The following is a 14,150-nucleotide window of genomic DNA, read 5'->3' as shown; positions in this document are numbered from 1 at the left end:
ACCCATGGCTCGATGAAGTCTAGTTCTCGAGACATTCACGGCGGAGTTGGGACCTTGTTCCTCATTTCAGAGAGCGTCACGCCGGTCGATGGCTATGGACTAGGCACAATATCACCACGTGCGTGGCGCTTCCGAAGATGAAGGATGAGCAGAGAGAGCGATAACGGGAGTCATGTGGGTGATATTATGCTTCAAGAATGGGTAAAAGTGGCTTCACCCTGCAGCCTCAGACACGAACTGCGTTATGTGAACAGGCCGAATCCAGGCCGAGGCAGGGCGATGCTCCGGACGACCATTGACTTGGCAATCGCATTGAATGATTGACTCTCAGGTGAATCTCAAGTGAATCTCGACTGAGGGTAAACGACGCTGGATAAAAGGCGAAACGGTCAAAGGCAGACGGAAGAAAGCATGATTGGCTGAATGCGTGTATGGAGGCTGCGCCATAAATAGACGTCGCACGGGACGCCCAGAGCGGCTAATCCATCCTGGGGATTAGCGCCGCTTTACGCGCCGAGGCTAGACCGCTCTCAGCTCGACGGCCAATCGATGTCCATTCCCCTCGTCTGCCCCTCCTTGTCCTCCTCACACTCTCTTCCAATTGTACTTTCCCAATCATGCTTTGCTCCAACGTCCTGCCAACACGTCTCAGCACTATTGATACTATTCTGCTGCGCGTCTCGCTGGCTGCAGCTCTCTGGGTCGTGGTATTGGCCTACCGATCCTCCTCAGCGTCCTGTCTATGCTTGTTGTGGATTCCAGACCCGGTCCACGGTGGCCAGAGCCAATGGAGACACATCCGATCTGTATCTCTTCCCAATGCGTGAGAGAGTGCGTGACGATGCATTGCCGCTCAATTATCCATCAAGTCTCGAGCGAGCCGCCGATGTGGCCTTCACGGCGCTTCAGTCCAGGCCACCACCCATCCATCCCTCACTGCTTCAGGCTCTTTAGCTTTTCTCTTTCCCATGTACCTTCCTCCTGTCCACCTCTCCCACCTCATCGTCGCTGAAGTTGCTGGTCGCTGTCAGCTTTCCTTCGTTAAGCCAATTCTTTTTGCACCTGCGCCTGCGTATGACCGTTGATCGGCGACGCATAGAACTTTTAATACTGATTTGTCTAGACATCAGATATTCCGGAACCGCTGGGCGGGCACACGATCCCAGCAGTCGACGAAAACCGCCGGCAAACTATCCTCGTAATATCCTGTGCAGGCTGGTCCTCGCAAACATGAGCACTTTACCGTCTACCACCTATCAGTCCCCACCTCGACTGGGTCGGGGTCGGCACCTTAATACTATCCTCGAGGAAAAGGAAGATGCGAGTCACGGCATGAAGAGTGACAGCGAGGGGGACGGAAGCGACTCGACCATCATCGGTCGTCCTGCGGCATGGGATCCAAAGCTCTTCACCGCCACGGCGCGGAAAACTTCGCTCATGAAGACAGCCTATCTGTCCTCGCCCGTCTCCTCGTGTGAGCAATCTCCAGCCAGCAGTGCCGGGGAGGGCTACCAACGAAACTCAGTACGAAGCTCTTTTGCTGGCAGTGATGCTGGAACAGTCTTCAGTGACGACTGTCCCTCCCTTGCCAGTGACCCGACCAGCTTTGCCTCCCAATCTAGCCGCAGCAGCTTCGCGAGCGAAAAATCCAGTCGAAATCGATATCCCGCCTTGTACATCCCCAGAGATTCGTGGGGCTCCATGGATGGAAGTCCAATCAAGGAGATCACCTTGGGCATGTCCCCTGCTACCAAGATCCGTCTGTCGCCCACGGCGCTATCTGCCCTGCCACGAGATGTACCGGCAATCAATGCACCACCGTCACTCGGGGACAGCAATAGCAGCGTCTCTGATTCCCCCTGCACCACGAGAAATAGTGCACCGGTCACGCCCGACATGAGACAATTGGGGGAGACTTGGGGCAATCCACCTCCTACATCACAGCACCTCGAGATAGCACTCGATGACAATCATAGCGTGATACTATCTCCAGCTGAAGCCCACTCGGACAACTCTGGCGCGAGTCTCACATCTCCAGTAGCCTTCACAGACATGATCATCAACTTCCCCACAGTCCCGGGCGCAACTCCTCAGGACCTTTCTCCGTTGATGCCCACTATTGACGAGATCAAGAAATTTGACCATGAAGTGCCGGCTCATGGCTCTGAGCTCGGGGTGAGGCTTCCCCCCGATGCTCTACAGCTTCTGCAGCGTCTTGCCGGACAGAAAAGCGCGGATGATCTGTCGACTACCTCCGGAAGCAGTCGACCATCTGTGAAGTCTGGAAGACGGCAAGAAATGCGAGAGCGTACGGCTCCCGAACCTGTTAGTCGACCTCGCAGTGCCGATGGCGAGACTCCGGTCTCCGACTACAGCTTCTCACAGCTTAGCATACCCTCGCCCGGAGGATTCTTCTCGTCTTTGCAGAATGCCTCCCGTCATACGTGGTGCCTCAACAAGTCCAAGGCGCCCAGCATGCCAAACACAGCCACAGCTGAGAGTTTCTACAATCGACCTTGGGAGAGCGGTTCAAGAGACAATGTTGTGGAAACCGTCTTGACAGTTGATGATACAAATCTGACCGAAGGACCACCAACCGCAAAGCAAGACACCTTCCATTTGGGACACCCCACGGGACGTAGGAGCGACCATTCGGAAGACGACGACCTTTACGGACCTGGCAGTGATGGGCCTAAGGCTTCAGCATCTCCTCCCGTCAGCTTCGAATATGACGAGAAGTATTACGACGACCTCCAGCAATCTGCAGGTCAAAACCTGGACCGGACAGGATCATGGCTTGCCGCGCAAACGGATTTCCTCTCCGCGATCCTGGACTCAGACCCCAACACCCAGCTGTCAGACGATGACACCTCAGAAGAGACTAGGAGCAAACCAGCCCGTCGGACTGTCACGTTCGCTGAGCAACCAAAGGCAGACACGGCTTTGGGCGGGACTCGACAGGAAAAAGACAGTCCCGACTCCGAACCCGAATCCAGAGAACCAATCTTTCTTTCCGCCTTCCAACACCTAGTCAAGGTACGGAAGCAGAGAGATGCATTCATCCATGCCTCGTCTCGCCTGGAAGCCACGCAGAACAATCGCATTGCTCTACAGGAGAAACACATCACTAGCCTGCTCGGCCAGCACACTCTTGTTGACCCAAAGCGTCCGAAGTACTCCGGCCCGTTCAGTCAGAACCCTCGACAAACCGGTGTGTTCGAGCGCACACCTGAACAAGTCGCGTATGAAGCAGTCGAACGTGAGCAACTGGCTGTCGCATCAGTCGAGCAGTCAAACTGGCAGGTTGACGCCCTGAAGGCCCTGTATCACGGTCGTCTCCTTGCCTCCCCTGCCGCTTGTCGGCGATTGAAGAATAAGTCCACACTTCCACTTGACGATCCGACATGCGTGGGAAATAAACGGCTTCACATTCTGGACCTCGGCGGCGCTGCCTCCGCCTCTTGGGCCTGGAATGCCGCACTCGAATGGCCCAACGTGAAAGTATATACGGTCATCAGCAAAGACCAAGCACGAACGCAACGACCCGCTGGTCAGGCCAAGCCAGAAGCACCGCCAAACCACCGCACAATATCCGTACCACACCTCTGGCAACTGCCCTTCCGCAGTGGACACTTCGACGTCATCTCCGCGCGTTCCCTTCATGTGCTTCTCAAGAATAACCCTGTCCCGAGTGCACCCTCAATCGACGAATGGGACTTGACTCTCCGAGAATGCATGCGCGTGCTCAAACCAGGCGGATACCTCGACTACATGATCATGGACTCCAGCATCGCTCACGCCGGCTCCCGTGCGGAAGCCATGTCGGTGGAATTCGGCTTCGAATTGCACCGCCGGGGCTACGAGCGCGAGGCGGGCAGAAGCTGGCTCAAGAGGCTGAAGAGGGAAGGCTTCGTGGGCGTCAAGCGTGCGTGGATGTTCCTGCCCATGGGGAAACGACCACCGGAAGAAGCCGAGGAGCAAATTCATGGATACACTGGCGGCTGGCAGTCTTGGCGGCAAGGCGCCAAACCATTTGTCCCGGCGCCCAGGCCGATCAGCGAGGTGTCGACAATCAGCAAGATCGTCAGACAATACATGGATGTCGAGGCCGTACAAGGACCCATTGGCTCTACGCAAGACGTCGCCGATCTCACGGGCTTGCTCGGAGCCAGGATGTGGGAAGAGTGGCTTGTCAAAGTCCGGGCCGAGTCTGGCCGCGAGGAATCTCGTTGGCTCGAGGGTGTAGATGAAATGATTGAGGAAGGCAAGGAGCAGGGGTCTGGCTGGAAGGTTTTGATCGGCTGGGCGAGGAAGCCGAAACCTACAAAGTCCCCAAAGGGTGAAAGAGCTGAGATTACAGTCGCGGTGGAGGATATCGAGGTATTGACGAGCGGGGATGACTCCATTGAGACGGGCATGATCCCTATGCTCATTCAAGAATGAGACATACGTACCTCTCTGGTGAAACCCATTTAGTTGGTGTTGTGGTTGGTGTCGGGGGTTGGTGTTCTTAGGCAATTAATGGTCTGGTATAGCCTGGGATGATCGCAGCATAGCAAGCGGGAGTTACTCTGCTGGGATGAATGGAGTGTGCTCGTGTGGTATTCGGGACAAGGTTGGATTGGATGAGCAGGACGGACGCAGGGAAGCAGGAAAGCAGGGGAAGGATGTATGAACACTTTCACACGGGTTACAGCCGACAGTACCGTAACCACAACCGCCTTTGCTTCTGGGAGCGACCTTTCTCTTTTCTCTTGACGTATATAGGTAGCATAGTAGGCTGTCCAAAACTACAAGTGTCACTTTGATCTCTGATGTTGGTGCTCTGAACAACCAAATGGCGTCCTCGATGAAAGATGGTCACGATTTCTGCACTCTGTGGGTGTGCAGCCAGCCGGATGCCATCCGCTTGCAAAGAGACTGATGGTTGGGTTCAGAGAGAATTATGCCTTCGAAACCACGCTTTCCAAGCGTGACCGCGGTACCGTCGATCATCTGGGTTGGAAAGAATATGGAACAGTCTCTCGAGGTCGAGGCTGGTAAATAGCATCAACTTCGGAGTACTCCACCGAGCCGACGTTTGGTCCGTACGGTGCATTTTTAGACGCCGGAACGCACTATAAAACCGATGAGCTTGAAATTATTAATTGCCTTGGATTGCATCACCATTGAACAGTCCATCCTACTGTCACTCATTTGCGCGTCGAGGTTGACTGGCATGTTTTATTCTCCGCCATCCCGTCAGTAACCCGAAATCTTACCCGGAACAGATCTTGATACCATGTTTCGCCCGGCGGCTGGGACAGTATTCCGGTCTGCAGCTCGAGTGTCTTCGTCTTCTTCTCCTGTCGCAAGGACCTTTGGGAAACGATTCGCTAGCACATCGCCTGCAAACGCGCGACGGAGTTGGAAAGGCACTGCCTTGAGATGGGGTATCGCCATTGCTGGCGTCTACTACTATAATACGAGCCCCGTCTTTGCGGAGCAGCCCCAGCATAGTACGCATTCCACGCCCGAGATCACATTCGAGTCGTGTCAAGTACTGATGGCCCTTGTTCTGCAGATCTCTTAAATCCAAATCTTGACGCAGTAGACGACGAGCCCAGAGACCACTCCACATTAGAAGCACTCACCACCGGTCGCGCACGCCAGGCAGAGAAAAATGCGTCTGTCCTACGCTCGGCAGCTGATGCTGCGTCCTCCGAGAATGCCTCGACAACAGTGATTACCGAGCATGACAAACCTATCAACACGGGCGCGGCAGACTTGGAAGAGGAGGCAGCTGGCGAGGGTGCTTTCAACCCCGAGACTGGGGAGATTAATTGGGATTGTCCTTGCTTAGGTGGCATGGCGCATGGTCCTTGTGGTCCCGAGTTCCGCGAAGCGTTCTCATGTTTCGTTTACTCTACCGAAGAACCAAAGGGTATGGATTGTATTGACAAATTCCAGAACATGCAGCAGTGTTTCCAGAAGTATCCAGAGATTTACAAGGGCGAGCTGGAGGACGATGAAGAGCTATCTGCCGGATTAGAGGAGGAGAGGCAGGAGCTGGTAAATGAGATTGCGGAGAGAAAGAAACAGCAGTCAGAATCACAAGAGCAAAGAAGGCTGTTAGAGGAGCCAGATCCTGTTGCGCAAGCAACAAACACTACCAAGGGAGCAGCTCCGCAAGGGTCTCAACAACAAACGCAATCAGACATAGAAGGTGGAAAAGGAGCTCGACAGCCAGCCGCACCAACGAAATCCGAGCCAGACTCAATCCCCAAAGCCAGTACTGATGCCACCGCAGCCAATCACCGAAACGACAAGCCGCCCGCAGAGGAAGGGAAGACCAAAGTTAGTGATGACTCGTCCCACGAGTCGACCTTCTCACCGGAGCGCGAGAACATTACAGAAGGCCAGAAGTCAGGCGTTGCAAGTGATGCAGAGAAAAGTTCGTCCGTTTCCGGCCTCCCGGAGTCCGAAATCGTGCCAAAGGCGGCACATGATGCCACAAGCAGTGGCGGCGGTGAAAAGGCAAAGGAAGATGGACAAGTGGCTGGAGGTCGGGGTGGCCGACAGGGAGAGTAGATCGTCCACTTTGTCTCTCTTGCATAGCAATGTGGTCGAGTTATTTGCACCACAAAAGGATGGCAAAAGCTGTTGTATATTAATGCGGCAAGACTGGCCTTGTACAGTACGAAATTAGCCACAGGACCGAAGAGATCATCGTTCTCACCTCGAGTGCTTGTCCCTTCCCTCCGGTGGCTCAGAGCGGTGCATTATACGGGGCCCAAGCTCTATGGGTCTGGTGCAAGGTCTGTCCAAGCATCGTTACTCCGTCCTGAGCAGAGATGGCTGCCATGTGGCATGGCGTGAAGATCGTTGAATGCTAATCTTGGGTATGGGGTTCACGAACAAGCAATTTCCGCTAGGTCTCGGTTGCGTGAGAGAAGCCTTCGGATCGTCTCAAACCAGCATGAAACATGGAAGACTGTCGCTTACGAACACTATCCTGTACTAACGACGTAAGACCATCGACTGAACGTTTGCCTCCACAGATGGTACGATCAAAAGAGGCTTCTCGCATTTTCAACCCGGAGGATACAGATTTAAATGCGGACTATGCAGCAGGGCATAAAGAAGGCTTCTCCACTCGAAATCCAAGGCGACTAATGCAGTTCGGGATGGAACTGTGGTCTGGGGGAGAACCTAAGGGAGTCAATCCGGATCAGAGGCTGTCATATCCTCGTGGGATTGGAGCTAGCTGCTGGTCTATCGACTAGGGAGCATGAACTGTATTCAGTCCAGGTGAAAGCAAGCTCACAAAAATGTGCTGCCCACCGGCACGCTGGATGAGCGGTCATTTGACAAGAACAAGCGTCTGGTCGACAAACTCATAACTTCATTCGGGCAAGAGCAATATGTACTCGTATCGTTGACGCAGCATCGACGAGCGAGCGTGCCACAGCTGTCACAAAAAAAGAAACTGTGCCGTCAAGTGGTGTTCGACATTTTTCGTTGGAGGGCCTTCTAGGCTTGAGTGACAGCGCAGCGTTCATCCCGACTAAGCAGCCCCTATTAACCGCAAATTCTCAAGCGTCGAACGAGGCAAAGGCGTGAGTGGCCTTGGTGGCGCCTGTTTCAATGGCGTGCCAAGCAGCTTGAACCGAACAAGCACGTTCAAGCCAATCACTAACAGCCCAGAAGCACTCCCTTGCCGGTCGCCACCTGTTCCAGTTGGCTGGATTGAGCTTGAAGCAGGGGTCCCTTAAGTGCGCATCTCACTCGACTCACCCTCGCTGCCCCCTTCGCGGCTGTTCTGTTCGTTCGCTCTTCGCTCTCTCTCTCTCGCAGGCTTGGGCTTGGGCTCGGTTCATCATCACCTTACCTCACCTTCACCTCAACCTCCCTCTTTTCCCTTCACCATCCGTTGCTGTCATTCCGTTGTCTCGTTCTCTTCCATCTTCACTGTCAACTCCGGCACTGGCAGTGACGTCCACCTCTCACCCATCTTGCCTTTCCTTTACGCCTGCTTTTTGGCCCTAATCGCTTCTCACCCCATCAACTGGACTTGACAGCCAACCCTCCAACCAGCCAATTCTTCCGACCCAGTGGTGACCAGCGACTTGTGAAAGGGCCACTTGCCACATACTACCTCATAATCGTCCATACTCGTCAAAACAACAGCTTCATTCGAGCGATCATTGCCGCGCAATATCCCAAATATTCAGCAACCACCTTCATTGTCCCACAGGTCTTTTCGTTTCGTCACAATACTAAGACGGCTCTGTACAATCAATCAAGAATCTCTCGAGAGCACTACACGTCCATCTGCTCTCCAATCTCCAAGTGTCCGCCACAACGCTGGCTGGACGTTGCGGTCCGTACTCAGGGGTCACCCAAGCACATCAGAACGCCATCACTGACGCGTGTGCCGCAGGCATTCGTTCTTGAACACGCCCTACGCCCTGCAGGTACCTTCTCTGCCACGATCATACCGCTAGTTACGACTTCCGACTACATCCACGATCATTAATTCCCTAATCTGAAGGCAGGAGAGATTGAGCCACTTTCCTGACAAAATTCATTTCTACGCGTCGGCTGTGCACGGATTATTTTGCATACCATACTTGTCTTACCCGGCTTCCACAACATACGGCATTTCTATTCGTCGCTTTAGACTACAATGAGCATCGACGCAGGCGGTCTTGCTCAAATGACGTACCAGTCTCCATTCAACGGCTCCATCGGTGTTTCCGGCCCCGGCTTCGCTTCCCGTGGGAAAGGCTCTCATATAAAACGTCTCAGCGTTGCCCCTCCTTCCAAGATCTCGACCATTGACGAAACTCAACAAGCGAACACAGTTTCGACTCCTCGCACCAGTCGCGGCCATCTTTTGGCTGGTCTCCGTACGGCTCCGAAGTCTGCGACGGTTCCTCCTGCTACCAATGGCCCAGGGCTGGAAAGTAGCAGGTACGCCTCTGTGCAATACGGCAACCAGGCCCCGCAGACTGCCACCGGGATGTACTTTCCTCAGGGCAGAAACTCGTTTCATGGCAGCTACCAGCAGCAACAGCAGCAGCAGCAGCATCACTACTCGCTCCCCGAACACGTGCTTGCCCCTCCATCTCTTGACTTCGTTGACGGAGCCGAGAACATGGACCAGACCTTGTACGACGAATTGGTAGCAACTAACAATTACCTTGCCCAGCAACAGCGAGCTCTCCAGCAGCAATTGCTGAGTGTCACGGCCGCGGCTCACCAATTTTCTGGACTCAACCTCAACACCGCTTTCGTGAACAACGTTGGTCAGCAGCAGTTCCAGTCTCCCATCAGCTCACCGATGGGCCTGTACAATCAGCAATTGCAGCAGGGCTTGCAACCGATGGTGCAACCGGTGCCTGGCAGCCCTGGCGTTTTTGCCGTGTACAATCCTATGACCGGCCAGTCCAGCTATGTCGTCGACAATTCCTATCAACAACAGCAGCCTCAGGAAGCGTCTTCAACCCGTCAGAAGACCTCTGTATCACCTCCACCCGCCACCCCAGGCTATCAGCGTCAGGTCCCAGAGCCAAGTTTCCCCCAGACCGAGACTCGATCCAAGACACCTCCAAAGTCCACTCCTTCCCCGCTGCAGGACGTTGAACCTCTCCCTCCCCCGTCTGCGAATGCCTTCCGACGCGGCCACCGCAAGAATATGTCCTCTGCCAATATCAAGACCAATACCGAATGGACCAAAGGTGCTGGGCCAAGAGCTGGATTTCCACAAACTCCATTGACTGCTACCTTCGGCCCGGGGCATGGAAGAGCTGGAGAACACCCGGTCAGACAACCCAAAGGGCCGCCACTTTTGCAGGAGCTTGAGGAGAAACCTACATCTAAACATGAAGGGAGCAAGAACTTTGCCACTCGTCAACGCCGCCGAGCTGTCCACGACCTGGTCCGTGCTGGGCGCGAGCGCCGCAGCGATAGTGGTCGTCAACTTGGCTCAGGAGCTGGAACACCCGGTAGTGAGAATGACTTCAACTTTTCGGTCTCGTCTGACGATTCGGCTCTTGCTGGCAGCAGCACTTTGTCCAGCAAGCCAAGCCTCGGAAGCCTCCGAGCTGCTGCTAGCGGTGCCATTGGTTCTGAGATAAAGGAGAAATCTCGAGAACGTTCTTCGGTCGACAGTGTCGGCGCTCTCAGCGCTAAGAGCTTGAGCAGCGACGAAGGCAACTCAGTCGGAGGACCAATCGTTGAGATCGAGTCTGCCAGACGCAACACCCCTCTCCTTGTTCTCAGTAGCGCTGAGAAACGTAAGAGTGTTGTCATGTGAAGACGTCGGTGACAGGAAGTGCAACATGGGCAGCGCCCACAATTATACTATTTTCCTTTTTGAGTTCTCTTGGAAGACTCAGCCACTCGTTATTCATCACGACTTGATGACCAGGTATTACCCAAGATTGATTGATTGGCACGAACACTATGGCTAGTACATTCGATTCATAGGGCTCCGAACCGCTTACCTACCACCTCAATGTTATTATCATCACGGACACTCCTCGATGAATGCATGTCCGTCGATTGTCCCTTTGCTTGAACTTGGCACTTTTTGTAACCACTACATGGAGTGGTCACCACAGAAGATCGGTACACTCCTTGCATGCGCGTACTTCTGTGTCTGGGAATGGCTTGATCCGACCGCTGATATATGCATGCCCTTCCAAGAAATTCTCCCGCGCAGTCGCTGGAATGCTTGTGCTTGTGTACGTCGGATCCATTTGGCGTTGGGAAATCCCCACGAGCGCAACACCGGGAGAGGGTAACGCGAGGAGGAGGATGAGGAGGAGGAGGAGCAAGTGAGGAAGCTTGTCGACGAATACATCCCGTCCACGTACCCCATACTGTAGCATGCAAATAGGTAGTGGCTTCCAAGCTTTCCCTTGCAGTTCTTTTCTTGCTCTCGGTCTTCCGACTTGCGATTCCTCCATGTTGCGTAGCTGTAACTGTAACTCGCCCGTGCCAAACAAACAAAATCGCTGCTCCGCCCCCATGCTGCCTGGTCTGCTCTCCTTTTTGCAACGAAAAGCAATGGTCTGGTCATGGTCGTGGTCCTCGTCCTGGTCATGCACGTCTTAAAGCGACCAACCACGGGGTAGACCACAGGTAGACCGTGTAGGGTATCTGAAATGCTTGCTCCTGGCTTTTTGCCATAAACTATGAATCTAGACTTTCGTTGCCATGTTCAAGGAGCATCGTCTTATGCCCCTGCCCCTGCGTCTCTCTCTCTCTCTCTCTCTCTCTCTCTCTCTCTCTCTGCAGTGCAAAGCCGTGCTCGCTCGTGTTCATGCTCAGTTCGTGCTTGCGCTCCTCCGAGTCCTAGCCCGTCGTGCAACATATCCTCATCACACATCCTGCTCGAAAGTTGAGCCTCCTCCTGTGTCTAACTGTTCAAATACCTCGCCACAGCGCCTCTCAATTTCCTCCCTCCTTCGCCTGCAACGTTGATCAGGTTCTCCAAATCATCGCCCGCGGTTAACCCCAGCCTTCGCACAAAATCCTTGGCCACGGTCTCGATATCTCCGTAATTCCCGTCTTCCAAACCCGTGAGATCATCCTCGGGCCGTCCAAAGTATGCGTTGGATGAGATACTGGTCGCTCCGTCGAAATTTTGTAGCCGGGACTTTGCCTCTGCTTGGGCCGAGGGGTCATAGGCGGCGCGGCCGAAAAATTCGTCGCTGGAGATGGATTTCTGGGTGCCGAATTTTTGGCGCGCGTATTGTTCGCCGTCGTCTGTGGGGCATGATGTCAATCAGAGTACAAGAGCGAGGGGGGGGGGGGGGGGGGGAGAAAGGGAGGTCGTAGATTGTTTTGAGAAGACTCACCATCTGCTGCCGCCGGCTTCATGGGACCGACTGCGCCGAAGCCCAGCTTCTTGGGTGCGGCTGCGGAAGACGCTCCTGCTGCTGCTGCCTTGGCCGGCCCAATCTGGCCAAATCCTAACCTGTTCATGCCCATGCCTAGTCTCTCAACCTCACTGGGACTCCGGGTGTGACTGGGGTTAGAGGCACTCCTGGCAGAGGTATTAATTGGTGCGGGACTCTCCTTTGGCGACGCAGAGGCAGATCCAAAGTTCGAGGACTTGTTCTTGGCCAGTTCCTCAGTCTTCTCTGCTTCTGGATCGTAGCCCAATTTCTCTATCCTCTCAGCTTCGGCTTTCGCAGCCTTTTCAGCGGCTTCAAAATCAATCTCTTCGCCGACAACCTTCTTGGCTCCAAGCTTTTGGGCGGGCTTCTTTCCACCCAGGACATTTGTGCGCTTTGCGCCGGCACCACCCAGCGTGCCAGTCTTGCGGATCGCGGAGGAGGACGTTGTGCGGATGGCTGTCGGGGCGGCGAGAGCAGCTTCGCCGTCACTGGTACTTGAGGCTAGTGGGGACGGAGACTTCGGACGGGACTGTGCGCCATTTGCGTTGCCAGTGGAAAGGAAAGGGGAGGCGGTGCGTGAGACGACAGGAGGAGTGGCACTTCTCGAAGGCGGATTGCTAGGCCGCTTGATGGTGGGCTTGTCCCAGGAAGAAAAGAAGTCGTCGGCCGGTTCGCCTGCAGGCGTCGAGGTGCCGTCGGCGCCGGGGGTGGAAAGGGCGTCGTCGGTGATGACTACCTCGTCGGGGTACCTGTGCTCTTTGTTAGGCTTCGCCCAAACCAACCCAGGGACCGTGTATGAGCCTACTCCTGAGCGTCTCTTTCTGCTCGACGCTTAAGTTCCTCCTTGTACTTGTTGGCGGCGTTGGAAGTGTATTTGACCTTGGCGTCTTTACTGGCAAGAGCGGCGCTTCCACCGTTCATCTGGAAGAATTTGGTGGCCGACTCGTTGCCTCCGACCTTCATAGTACGCAGCTGAGCCCATTGCCAGACTATTCCATGTCAACGTCTTGTTCCTCTATGAGCGATGCTGGTCGTACCGTCCAGATTCGTCGATCTCACAAAGGAGATGTGGACACCCAGGTTTCTGTGGTTGGACGAGCAGTCGAGGCACAAGTAGACGCCAAAGGGTACAGATGACCATGTCGGGTTTTTCTGGCCGCAGTCGAAGCATACCTGCCAAGGAGTGTGAGTATGTGCATCTGAGTGTAAGAGGTGGCCTCTCAGCGTCGCGGCGGCGGTACCTTGTTAGCAGGCTTTGCCTTCAGCTTCTCGAAGATCCTCTGCGACTGGGTTTTGGTGGCGCTCATCTTGGCTGAGACGCTCGGGATAATAGGTCAAGTGGGAGAGGGGATGTTGTGAGCGTCGTGACTCTCGAGGGAGGAATCTCGCCGTTAACATGCGGCCGGGGGACAATGAATGAGCCGGGGTCGGGCGTCGCCTCTTAACGCAATCGGGACAGATCTTGGCAAATAAATGAGCCTCTACAATCTCACTTCACGGAACCACGTCGTTGCTCTTGTCCAAACCACATCTACAATGATGGACCCGGGAGAAGATCGAGCCACAGATGTGGACAAAGCTGTCAATCTGGTGGAAATCCTGGCTAAGTGATTATATTTCTACCTCTGCGACTTGCCGACGACATCGATCTGGAGAAAGCTTTCGGCTTCCGCATGTCTTGTGATTGATCAATGATTTGCGGCAGTTACCAGAGTTCTCGTTCCCTACAATGACATCCTTTTCCGAATGCGGGACCTGGAGAGTATTGATGGCAACCTGAATGTGGGCTGTGGGCGATCCTGGACCAAGCAGATGAGTCAACAGAGCATTTGACGCAACGAAGCAATGTAAGGTGCACAAATTTGCCAATCCAATCCAGCTATCCCGTCTGGTCAAGTATCAATCACATGCCGTGTCAAAACAAGCATGTCGAATACTGCGAACGATTGAGCAGCCGCTATAGGCAGTCCTCAGGACGGAAACTGGTCGTCCGGAAATCTTCCCAAGAATTGCGGTTCGGTTGAATGTGCACGTTGATCGTAGAATGAATCTACGGTCACGAATACCCAAAACTCGTCGGATGGAGTTTCTACAGTAGGTATTGACAGTCATAAATATGGAGGTCGGGAAACACGAGTTGCTGAGTGCTAAGTCATCCTCAACCTTACATTTTATCAATAGCAGTTCCATTCCTCGGTCTCCATTCAGTCGGCGACTGCATTTCACTTGTACCCTGCCGCCTTCATTTTTCTTCCACAG

At 54.2% G+C, this 14,150-nt stretch overlaps 4 protein-coding genes across 4 annotated transcripts; 3 read left to right on the top strand and 1 right to left on the bottom strand.

Moving 5' to 3' along the window:
* Positions 1-1,230: 1,230 nt before the first annotated feature.
* Positions 1,231-4,443, top strand: G647_08136 (uncharacterized protein; the record flags this gene model as incomplete). The annotated part of the gene is made up of 1 exon (XM_008732448.1): positions 1,231-4,443. One exon carries the CDS (start codon positions 1,231-1,233, stop codon positions 4,441-4,443), a length of 3,213 nt encoding a protein of 1,070 aa, XP_008730670.1.
* Positions 4,444-5,281: 838 nt separating this feature from the next.
* G647_08135 (uncharacterized protein) lies at positions 5,282-6,570 on the top strand (the record flags this gene model as incomplete). The annotated part of the gene is made up of 2 exons (XM_008732447.1): positions 5,282-5,498; positions 5,564-6,570. 2 exons carry the CDS (start codon positions 5,282-5,284, stop codon positions 6,568-6,570), a joined length of 1,224 nt encoding a protein of 407 aa, XP_008730669.1.
* A 2,098-nt stretch (positions 6,571-8,668) lies between these two features.
* On the top strand, positions 8,669-10,300 carry G647_08134 (uncharacterized protein; the record flags this gene model as incomplete). The annotated part of the gene is made up of 1 exon (XM_008732446.1): positions 8,669-10,300. One exon carries the CDS (start codon positions 8,669-8,671, stop codon positions 10,298-10,300), a length of 1,632 nt encoding a protein of 543 aa, XP_008730668.1.
* A 1,107-nt stretch (positions 10,301-11,407) lies between these two features.
* On the bottom strand, positions 11,408-13,198 carry G647_08133 (uncharacterized protein; the record flags this gene model as incomplete). The annotated part of the gene is made up of 5 exons (XM_008732445.1): positions 11,408-11,757; positions 11,850-12,640; positions 12,697-12,880; positions 12,929-13,064; positions 13,133-13,198. 5 exons carry the CDS (start codon positions 13,196-13,198, stop codon positions 11,408-11,410), a joined length of 1,527 nt encoding a protein of 508 aa, XP_008730667.1.
* Between the last annotated feature and the right edge of the window lie 952 nt (positions 13,199-14,150).

Source organism: Cladophialophora carrionii (genome assembly GCF_000365165.1).
Source record: "Cladophialophora carrionii CBS 160.54 unplaced genomic scaffold supercont1.7, whole genome shotgun sequence".
NCBI lineage: Eukaryota > Fungi > Ascomycota > Eurotiomycetes > Chaetothyriales > Herpotrichiellaceae > Cladophialophora > Cladophialophora carrionii.
Note: the sequence above shows the minus strand (reverse complement) of the source record. Positions and strands in the feature narration are given on the sequence as shown.